This window comes from Balearica regulorum, chromosome Z, assembly GCF_011004875.1.
Source record: "Balearica regulorum gibbericeps isolate bBalReg1 chromosome Z, bBalReg1.pri, whole genome shotgun sequence".
Taxonomy (NCBI): domain Eukaryota; kingdom Metazoa; phylum Chordata; class Aves; order Gruiformes; family Gruidae; genus Balearica; species Balearica regulorum.
This window is the reverse complement of record NC_046220.1, coordinates 72,300,563-72,312,779: the sequence shown is the minus strand read 5'-3', so window position 1 is coordinate 72,312,779 and position 12,217 is coordinate 72,300,563. Positions and strand designations below refer to the sequence as shown.

General features: G+C 39.6%; 1 protein-coding gene across 2 annotated transcripts in view; it reads right to left on the bottom strand.

The window, feature by feature from the left end:
- Positions 1-12,217, bottom strand: part of RICTOR (RPTOR independent companion of MTOR complex 2) — a 103,097-nt gene that overhangs the window by 75,999 nt on the left and 14,881 nt on the right. For both annotated transcript variants that reach the window (XM_075739893.1, XM_075739894.1), the window contains exon 3: positions 7,139-7,236. In XM_075739893.1, the coding sequence (XP_075596008.1) occupies positions 7,139-7,236 (98 nt within the window). The remainder of the gene's footprint in view (positions 1-7,138; positions 7,237-12,217) is intronic.

Below are 12,217 nucleotides of genomic sequence, written 5' to 3'. Positions count from 1 at the left end.
AAATTAAAATGTAGTCGTGTAACCTGACGATAGTTATAACTTTCATCACGTTTAACCACTGTGTATAACAATAATTATCATCACATTCAGAAATTTGTACCCAAGTGTTTGATGGTGTCTGTGTGTAGATGTGAAATACTTCTCTAGAAAATGAGCACATAAAATTGGCTAAAATACTAAGTACAAGATTAGCTACTTCAACTATTAGTTTACTTTCATTTCAATGGACCACCACTACTTATGCACTGGCAATTTACACATGGTAGTGTGCCTACAGGACTTTCAGATTGAAAAAAATTTAAAAGATGGACAGCAAGATCAGAATGTTTCAGTGATTTGTAAGGAGTGTCCAAACTTATTAAGAAAATTCAATTAAATTAAAGGAACAACTTCTCATATCCTTCAGGGCAACTTACATGAACAGACACAAACTGAAAGGAGCCCGGCAGACAAATACAAAGTGTCCAGAAAACATTCAGAATGTTAAGTAAAAAAATAAATTTCAAAAGGAAAGCAAGATCTGTAAGTTACAGCAAGCTATAAACTAAATGAATTAATGTGATGTCATTTCAGAAAAAAAAGGAAATTTTACCTCTGGAAGTAATATCAAACATAATGCAGTCTTATTAGTAAGAGACTTTTTTTCCAGTTCACAGGCTGCTCTCAAAACTGGATTAAAAACAAAATTTTGGGTGCCACATTTTAAGAGCAGACAAACTGGAAAATTGTAGCAGTAAAATGTACAAGGCAGTTAGAAAATACACCCATGAAGGCTGAGCCATTGGGTTTATTTAGTCTAGGAAAAAAAGCCTGACAGAAATAAGGTTGGATTGATATATGTTTAAAAGGGGGGAAAAAAGTCACAGAAGCTGCTATAAAGAAGATACTGTTTAGCTGGTCTCAATGCTTTGGATATTTGCTTAGTTATAAATGTCTGGTCTTAAATATACTAAAGGGAAAACTTGCCACTTTCTTCTCATTTCATCTTCAAACAGCTTTAAGCAGGTCAATGATTCCGGCCCAAACGCAGTGATTTTTGTAGACTGCTGAATTCTTGACAAAGTCAAGCAACTGTCATATGTTTGACTGTAACATTACCAATTAACACGCATATTATTGTAGTATAAGTCTGTAGGCAAGCAGCACTAGAACACTAAAATCTGCTTTTGGCCGTACATAGCTGTATTTCACTGAAATGGCAATGGATTATCATATCATGTAAATGCCTGGAATTTCGCAAATACACTTTTCATACATATGTATCTTATATAAAAAACGTATATATTTATATACATACCACAATGAATTTTATATACACACAGAGTATACTTTGCTTCTTAAAACTACCAATAAATCAACCCTAAAATTCAGTATTTTTTTATGTTATAGACAATGAATAGGAATAGCACAGACTCTTTGAGGATATGATTTATTATTAGGACAAAACGGTACTTACTCTAGGCCAGACAGTGACTAACTTAAAGTGAAGGGGGTTTTTTTATGTTTACTGTCAGCTATGAGTTTTTCATGCTACTTGGATGAGTCATAGCAATATGAGTAACATATCAACATGTCTTGGAAACAGTAGCTCAAAACAACAAAACCACAGGAGGTCAACAGCATATACAAGTTGACTGCACACTGAGACCATTCAAATTTATATTTAACAGAATAGTCACAGCAATTACTAGGTAAGAGTATGGTATTATTCTATGCATCCAAAATGTAATTATTATACCATAATTTTGGAAATACAGTTTGAACCATCACTGGTAATACACATGAGGAAACTACTTAGTAGACCCCAGTCTTAAAAGAAGCCCCTACTGAAATTGCAGATTCTGTTTTTAGACCAATTAGCTCTCCAGGTTTGCGCCACAGCTGAATGCCCCTAAACAGATGGTTCTGTTCCCATCTGCTACATACTTCATCATGAGATTTCAAGTTTTACCCATAGTGGTTTAGCTACTTGGATGAATGCTACAGTCAGTCAACACCATATTCAGATTCCAAGATACCTAGGCTTTGCAAAGGACAGCTGAGGCTCTAAAATGATGGACTATGAATCAAAGACAGAATCTGTGAAAACTTCTATAGCCTCAAACTCAATCCATATCCCAATGAAATTTAGCAGCATGGTCAAAAGCTAACAGATATATAAAGCAGAATAGTAAAGCCTCGTTAAATAATAAATTAGTTTTGAGCAGACTGAAAATATAATTCTCCATATCACTGATGCTATTCAGTTACTAAGATCCACATCTGTGGATCTTTTTTTCTGTTCATTATTTAGATAGGCTTTAAAAAAAAAAGATATAAAGGATCCTTCACAAGCTAACAGTGGTATAAGCCTTCTATAATAAAGGATTCTAAATAAATACTTAAAAGCCAAAAGTTATTTTCCACTAGATACAATTGCATTTACAGTTCCTTCTGATTTTCTGTAATTTATCACTTACTGTTTCTCATGGGGGTGGGGAAAACTCCAAAGAAGTAACCATGATATTTTGGCATTAATCAGCAGAAGCTGACAAACTTGAAGGTGCTTGCTTTATGTAATTGGCCATATACATGACAGATGGGTAATTTACTCAGCTTACTGAAGTCAAAGGCATATACTAAGCCTGCGAACTGCTGCAATGACAAAAAGCATCACTGACCATGTACTAGAGGTCAAATCTTCATACAGCTTTCAGGTCAAAATTCAGGCTAGCTTAAATAGGGATACAAGTGGTTTGAAAGGAACAAGATTATTTTTGTCTGATACAGATTAGGCAGTACTTCATAAACATTTTTGCCCAGAAAACTGCAGCTTCACTTCTTAGGTGAAGAGCAGCAGATGAGGAGAAAAATCTAAGTCTGCCACTGCTGTAGTTCAGAAATAAGTGTACCTTTCCATAGCCTGAGTATCACCACACTGGGAATGCAAATTTCTTGGAGCAGAAAACTTAGAGCACCTGTTGGGCAAGAGCAACCCATGTTCTGCAGCCAAGGAGCCAAGCAAGTTAAAACCTTAATGTTCACAAAGAAGCACTAGCTAAAACTTAATGAATGAAATACAGTTTTACAAAAAAATCATGTATACAGCGTACTTTGCACCGTAAGTATAGATGCTGAGTTACACTTCTCTTGAAGGGAAAGAAAAATGAAAAGGGAGTTACGTCTCTTAGACATACAAAATATCTGTATCACTCTCGCACATACAGTAACAAATCGTGTTATCATCGTCATTTTAATAAATTCTATTTAGAGTATTGAACTTCCGCATAAAATCCTGGAGTGTAGTTCAGTAATTTTTAAAGGGTGAAGACGACTTTCCTTCTCCTTAAACAAAGGAGGGGGGACATGGGACCAGGCCCCACCTTAAAAATCTAGTCCTCTTTCAAGTAAAGAGAGTTGAACCTAACATACCTCAGGTATCTTGACATTAATACAAAACTTAATGTCTACCATGATCTCTGTCAGGAAAGTGCATGTTAACTTGTTTCCACATGAATACAAATATTTTGCTTCCCCTGACCAAAAAAAATTAAGTAGTATTTCTTCCAAATGCAAGATTTGCTCAGTCTTTGAAGGAAAAATTTGAGGCATTGGGGAGCAACTGCTAAGACCGGTGCTGACACTTTAAGTATAATAATATTCCTAGCAGGAAAATTAAATTTTATAGATTTTCTGTATTATCAGAAATATGCTATAAAAAAAAAGTCATTTCCCTGTCCATACAGGAAATATCCTAGATAACTAGTAGCTTTGGACCATAAAATGCAGGATTTTACAAACAAATTAAGTTCATCTGCAAATAATTCCAAGACAGGATACAAACATCCTCAGCCCTCAGCACATCTATCTTCCCCACACTATCTCACAAAGGGGGAACTGAGACTTTATCAATTCATGGTAGAAAACCAGAGTGCAAAAAGGAAATAAAATAATCTCCCTGAAGCTCCAGGCTTTCACTCTTAACCACTGGAATGAAACACACAGAATTGTTCATACCACAAGGCAGACAATACAATTTGCAACTTTTATTCTATTTTCATAACTGCATTTACAGTTCAAATAAAAATAGGAAGAGTTTTTAAAACCAAATGTTTAAGTTATACATTTATAAAGCAGATATTCAAGGGAGAAGAGTGTAAGAACAAGTGCCACATATTAAACAGAGTAGGATGATTCCCTTATCCAGAGTGACATTGGTTCAGGATCAAAACTAGGATATGAACTACAGTCTCTGTCTTAAAAAGTTGTATGTAATTTCTGCGACTTGCTTTTCACATATTCGTCATTTCTTGCCAGTCTTCAGTCCAATTTATGGAAGCCTTCCTTGTCTTTTTGTAAGTATTTTCCATTTTTAACACCAGGTTAAATATAAGGAACAAAGTCTTCAAATATTCAATTATGGAATTATTCAATTTTTCAAAACTATATCTTAAAAAGAATTTTTGGTTCATCCTTTAATTACAGTTAATATATTTACTAATTTAGCACATTTGGAGGTGCTTAACATCTGATTTTCAGTAGTAAAATCAACACTGTTTTAAGATCCATAGTTTCAAATATTGACTTTTCACTAGGAATCATGCATCTGCAAGCCTAATCCAGCTCTTTGATTTTAAGGCAGCTAGAGAATCTGGAAGCACTCACACTTAAAAGTTTCCAGATTAGCACAAAAAGGAAGCACAGCTAACCATTGGCCTTTTCTAGTAGAATAAAGGGCTTTCTTGCAACATAGTTTGGAATCTCAGTAAGAACAGCAGCATTTTGTTAATGGTGGATGTCTGACAGACTGACACACACAGTAAGGCAAGGACCAAAAGAAAAGATTTCAGTGTAAATTCAGTTCCTCAGTGAATACTATGTACCTACATGTGCTCTGAACCATCTGGAAAAATAGAGCATTTACAGACTTGTTATTAATACACTAGAAGATAAATTTATGTGCTTTTGTGATTTTTGTTCTCAGTACTCACCCTCCTGCTAACTGAATCTCATACACTACCACTGAAGTATTGTGCAGTCTTACAAGGAGTGCTTTTAACAGCCAAGAAGCATGCCTACTTCAAAAATTATCATGCATATTTGTCCTCATATCAATTGGTCCCCCAAACCTGCCCTTGAGCAGGTTTCTTTCACTTGAGATTGTCTCAAAACTGTGAAGTAGCCTCCAGGTTATCTTACTCAATGATTTGTTAGCAGCTCATCTACAACAACAACAATTTAAACCTTACTTTACCAACAAAATTCTCCACTACTACCTTGTTTCTTGGCTACTGCTGATTGCAGGACCCCGTCACAGAAGCTTGGGTTGCATCTTCAGGCATGTTGCCCTATCTGTTACACTTTTATCAGAAAGGTGTACAACTTACCAGCTCTTTCTGAGTATCAGTCCATCCATTCAGGTAACACTCACACTGAAGCTTCAATGTCTCCTAGCTCACCGACTTCAATGCACTTGTCCCTTGCCTTGACAAATGGAACACCGATCCAACCACAACCATTCAGTATGCTACAAACACCCTTTTCCTAACTTCCTGTCCACCTCCCATCACTTCTCTCTGTGCCTCTCCACAGATTCCCATCTACCCAAAAAAAATGGTACTTCCTCTCTTCTGAAGGCCTTTCATGGATTTTTCTTCAGCCTACATGCTCATCCTGCACTAAGTTTTTAATTCTTGCCCCCTGTCAGCTCACAATGAGAGCTTCCAACATATCTGTTATACTTTCAGGCAAGTACCTGTCACATTCACGTGATCTGGAAGCATGTAGGAAAAAGCGCCTCAAAAAGCAGTAATACAGACCATTTCTAGGAATTGCCCCTTTAAATCTTAAGCCCAAGCCATTCTATGATTCTATCTTCACTATGAAAACTGCAGTGGAAGTTGATGGTTGCTATTCTACTATCACAAAATGGTTTGGGTTGGAAGGGACCTCAAAGACCATCTAGTTCCAACTCCCCTGCCATGGGCAGGGACACCCTCCACTAGACCAGGTTGCCTAAAGCCCCATCCAACCTGGTCTTGAACACTTCCAGGGAGGGGGCATCCACAGCTTCTCTGGGAAGCTTCCAGTGCCTCACCACTCTCACAGGGTGAGTTTCTTCCTAACATCTAATCTAAATCTACCCTCTTTTAGTTCAAACCCATTACCCTTTGTCCTATCACTACACTCCCTGATAAACAGTCCCTCTCCAGCTTTCCTGGAGGCCCTGTTTCGGTACTGAAAGGCTTCAATTAGGTCTCCCCAGAGCCTTCTCTTCTCCAGGCTGAACAACCCCAACCCTCTCAGCCTGTCCTCATAGGAGAGGTGTTCCAGCCCTCTGATCAACTTTGTGGCCTTCCTCTGGACTCACTCCAACAGCTTGTCTTGTACTTGTCAAGTCTGTCTTGTACTGTGGCCCCCAGAGCTGGACGCAGTACTCCAGGTGAGGTCTCACCAGAGCAGACTAGAGGGGCAGAATCACCTCCCTCGACCTGCTGGCCATGCTGTTTTTGATGTAGCCCAGGATCCCAGTGGCTTTCTGGGCTGCAAGCAAACATTGCTGGGTCACATTGAGCTTCTCATCAACCAACACCCCCAAGTCCTTCTCCTCAGGGCTGCTCTCAATCCATTCTCTGCTCAGCCTGTAGTTGTGCTTGGGATTATGCTGACACATGAGCAGGACTTTGCACTTGGCCTTGTTGAAGTTCATGCAGTTCGCGTGGGCCCATCTCTCAAGCCTGTCAAGGTCCAAACCACCACATATCATGCTCATTGATACAGTCCTCCCCCTCACCATACTTTGTCAGTTTAAATCCAGGAAGTCTGGCATTTTTGATTCAATTCTGTGGAGCAGGAACCAATCTTTAGCTCTGTTTGTGCAACTTAAAACCATTAACTGGGAGATATTTCAGGCTTCTAAGCACTAAAATACTACAAAAATTCAGCCAGTAGGACATGTAGACAAACTTCAGCATAACCCTGCATTCAGATATTTGCTTGTCCTTATTTGCTCCTTTCCTCTTCCACAGTATGTAGACTTGAAGTACTGTTCCATGATATTAAGCTGTTTCATGAATCTCCCAGCCAATGTTTCATAGCATACATATAAAATATTTTGCCTGTATGATCAGTTGTTCTATGACACCATTAGAGCTCTTACCTTCGTAAAATTATTCAAGTGACCAAGTTTTCTCATATTTGAAACGCCTTGTAATTTGGCCACATTTTGGAGAATCTCTCTCATATTATCACACGGTTCTGCAAAAGAAAACAGGTTATTAGCAGATACAGTTGAAGGAAAAAATAAAATAAAAAATCTAAATATGCATTCAGCATGCAGCTTCCTAAATATAACAGGTACTCCCCTAGTCTTAATTAAAGATGCAGATTATTTTTGCCTCAAGAAGCATCAACTTGATTTATGCTTAGAACCAAAACCAGGCATACCTGAGGTCTCTAGAATAAATGCTAAAGCCCATGGAGGAGAGAGTCCTATTTTGAAGGAGATTTTAATCAATATCTTAGATTTACAGTTGATAAAGAAACCCATTTAGTGTCTGAAACTCCAAACCTAACATCTCATAACTGAACAGCTTTATCCTTAACTCTCTTGTAATTTAAGGACCAGTAGTAAACTTAAAAGGCAGAAGTAAAAAGATAATGTTACTGCCATACCACAACTTCTTTTTCCCCACCAGAAAAAGAGTTGGAGGGACTTTGGGAAGACAGGACTCTTTTCTGCTCTCCATATTAACCTCTGTCCACAATCACCCTAAACTTACTAGAGGACTAGGACTTATCAGTGACATGGGAAGTGAACTACAAGGTAAACAGGGGGACTAAGAATGTCGTCTTCCTTCCTTAGGGTCCACCATCCCAACAAAAAACAACCCCAAACATCACAAACCAGGATTCAGACACCACCTGATGACCCTGCATTCTGCTGGGAAATGGAAAAGGATTACCAAACATGGTAAGAAGAGACAATATTGTCCTGCCTTTGGGAGGACATCCTGGGAGTTGAGGTAGAATGGGACAAGCAGCACTGAGTGGGGCTGGGCACAGACAGCTGCATGCAGAACTACTGTAACAGAAACTGCAGCAAGCTCTGTACTTAGTGGTATTGCAGCAAGACAGTTTTCCAAGGGAGATGTTTGACAGCAAGATTCTTGTGCAGTCTTGGATTAGACACTGTGCAATAAGCACTACAACAATACTATCAAACAGCACTATAGATAGTAGATTTATTTAGAACTAAATTAAATACTAAGGCTATCCTGGAGATGTGAACTGTTAGAAAGTATCGTGTTACCTAAAGAGAAAAAAACTGCATAAAACTACATAAAACAAGGTCTTTAGAAAAAGCCTGAAGAGTCCAAATGCCAGACCATCTGGGAAGCAGCAAAATGAATGGTTTCGTGTGTGGTGCCCCACACTACCTTCACTACCCACTGCAGTAGGAACAGCTACAGCTGAATTCGTGGTGTCTACATAGTCTTTTACTTGCCTGTTCATCCTGAAAGGATATTTGCATATATTTCGTTATACAAAGGAAATCAATAGTGTCAGAGATTTAAAGCAAGCACATTCTTCACCACCCCTCTACAAACCAAGCTGAGTTTTTTATCACCTGCTTTTAAAAAAAAGCATCAAATCTGAAAAAAAAAAACAAACATAACTAGCAATCTCATCAGGATATATCCAGAACATACTTGGAAAGACAAGACCCTGTACTTGCACTACCATAAGGAATACAAGACAGTATTTAAAGATTAAGACACCTACAGATAGGCACCTGAATTAAGGTGTGTAAGCCTGTAAACCCGCTGTAGTTAATGAAGATCTCATCTATTAGCCAATGAAATCAAAACCAATTAATCTGACTAGCTGCAAGATGACTACTCAAGGGTAAGGTGAGTCAATTGTATTGACTACACTACTTATAATAAAACTTTAGCACAGGTACAGACATGCTACTGCCACACCACATAATTGTGATTTTTTTCAGACAAAGGATCAGCGAGATTTTGGAAGACAAGACAGGCTCCTAAATGTGGGCATCAATCTCAGTCATCACCAGCTTGATGTGAAACATCCTTTTCCACAAATCTAAGTCACAGCAATAAGCAACGTCAACCGCTGGAGACACTACCACAAGTACAGACAGAGCTACCTTGTATTGCAGAACAGTATGCATAGTGAAACATCCAATAACCCTGAATTTAAATTGGAATGCATGCATTCCTTTGAACACCCCCCCCAACCCAGGAAAAAAATATAATCTTTGATATGATCACAGAAAGTGGACACCATGAAAATCTTACTAAATCCACCCCAAGATTAGTATTCCTCTGCACAGTTTATTTTTCCAGGGCTTAACTCAGTTTGAGAGGTTTGCAGTAGCACAAGCCATAGAAACAAGAGAAACACTGAGGACGAGAAGGTTGGGATAGTTATGGTACGACAAATAGTTAGCATCATAGCCTCTAATTTCAAGGGAACATAAAAGGAGAGGAAAATAACTTCCTCATAATTTGGTTTCTCTGAAAATACAGTTTGGCTGATTTCTATGCTTTGGCCTGCCTTGGGTAATGGGTGGGAGTTTCCCTGGCTCACACCGCATTTGGACCTGTTACATATCCCATCACACCACAAGAAAAGATCCCAGGTGAGCAGCCTTAGAGCTCTCCAGAATGTTCTACTTCAATTCTCTGGAGAACAAGCAGTAACAATACAAGCATATTTCCAGTCATTTTGGGAAGTTAAGTTTTAATTTTGCAAGTGCAGATGGCTACACACTCAAGGTAAATCTCTACCAAAACTAAGCTCACTATGTGGACAGGAAAGATCATGAGACTAGCCCAGGAAACCTCTGGTACCTCACTGGCAATGAATATTTCTATTCAGCTATACTGTGAACAGTAACTCAGAGGTGAGCGAGGTGTGCTGTGCAGAAAGATAGACAATTTGTGTGTGAAGAAACCAGGACGTAATGACACTACTACCACGTTAACAATTCTGTAGCAATGGCAGACCTTCATAATAAGGCTGCCTAACTACAAAGTGCTCTAAACCCATTTTATTCTATGCATGTATGAAAAACAGCAATCACAGCAACTTTGCCTCACATTGTACTCTTTCTGCTAAGAAAAACTCTCACTTCTAGAGAGACAGGAAAGTTTGAGGAAAACCATCTTTGCAGCACTTAACAGAACAGCCAGGTATTTCCCAGAAGGTTCTCCAGCAGACAAGTAGTTTGAAGCAAAGTGGGGACTCCAGTGTAAGATCTACAACACTGACAAAACGGAGAACATGACAGACATTTCAGTTATCAAACTGATAATATGAATACAGCAAGTTATCTGGCACACACTTCAATTATATTAACAACACTACTGCTATAGAAAAAACATGACTGTAAAGAAATAAATACCCTCTAATAGCATACTACCTTAGAAAGAACTAAGATTACAAAAGCCTTGTCAGTTCAAGCCTTGGTTTAACCTTCAGAACAACTTTGTTGCAAAAAATCTCTTCCAAAAAAGTTAACAAAAGAATTGTGAGATATTAACCTCAAGGAAAGACTGGCTATCCTGTTTTTCCTCTTCTGGAAATGCAGCACATATTAGAAAGAAGTAGAAAATTTACTTAGTTACTCAAGCATGACTCTCTTTTATTAAAAATAAAGCCCATAAAGAAGGTAGGCACACCTAACAGGACTTCACATGTGGCAGATGTAAAAGAATATGAAACAAAATAACATAACCGAAGTTAAACTGAAGGACTTGGGGGGCAGGGTCCAAAGTAGCAATGCTCATACCATTGCATCCAACTGGGGAATAAGCCAGGCCAACCCGAACATTGATAAATGTTCCTTAGCTGCCTTTCAAGATGAAAGCCAAAAGGCCAACCACCTCAAGGCTGTGTGTAGCTATGATGGACCCTCTTGCACCTGTCCAGGGAAGTCTCCATGCTCGATTACCTCTCTGAAATGCCTGTACAACAACGCACACAGCATGGGAAATAAACAGGAAGAACTAGAGATCTGTGTGTGGTCGCAGGGCCATGATCTCATTGCAATTACAGAGACATGGTAGGATAGCTCGCATGACTGGACTGTTGTCATGGACGGCTCTGTACCTTTTAGGAAAGAAAAAGGGGCCAGCAAAGTGAGGTGGTGGAGTTGCTCTTTATGTGAGAGAACTGGAATGTATCGAGCTCTGCATAGGAGTGGATGAAGAAAGAGTTGAGAGCTTACAGGTAAGGATTAAGGGGCAGGCTACTAGGGTGTTTACTACAGGCCACCGGATCAGGGAGAGAAAGCCGATGAGGCCTTCTACAGACAGCTGGAAATAGCCTCACAATCACAGGCCCTGGTTCTTATGGGGGACTTCAAACACCCTCATATTTGCTGTAAAGGCAACACAGCTAGGCATGCACAGTCCAGGAGATTCCTGCAGAGCACTGACGACAACTTTTTGACACAGGTGGTGGAAGAGCCTACAAGGAGAGGGGTGCTGCTGGACCTTGTACTAACAAGGAAGGACTGGTTGGGGATGTGAAGGTTGGGGGTAGCCTTGGCTGCAGTGACCATGAGATGGTGGAGTTCAGGATCCTCCGTGGAAGAAGCTGGGCAGTTAAGTAGGATTACAACCCTGGACTTCAGGAGAGCTAACTCTGGCCTCTTCAAATACCTGCTTGGGAGAATCCCATGGGTTAGGGCTCTAGAAGGTAGGGGGGTCCAAAAGAGCTGCTTAATATTCAAGCACCTCTTCCTCCTAGCTCAAAATCAGTGCATCCCTATGAGTAAGAAATCAAGCAAAGGAGGCAGGAGACCTGCACGGATGGGCAAGGAGCTCCTGGAAAAACTCAAAGGGAAGAAGGAAGTTTACAGTATGTGGAAAAAGGGACTGGCCACCTGGGAGAAATATAGAAATGTAATCAGAGTATGCAGGAATGCAACGAGGAAGGTTAAGGCCCACTTGGAATGAAATCTGGCAAGGGATGTCAAGGACAAGAAGGGCTTTTTCAAGTACACCAGCAGCAAAAGGAAGAGCAGGGAAAAAGGTGGGCCTGCTGCTGAATGAGGTAAGTGCCCTGGTGACAGAGGATACAGAGAAGGTGGAGCTCCTGAATGCCTTCTTTGCTTTAGTCTTCACTGCTAAGGCCAGCCCTCGGGAATCGCAGACCCTGGAGGTAAGAGAGAAAGCCTGGAGAAAGGAAGACTTTCCCTTGGTTG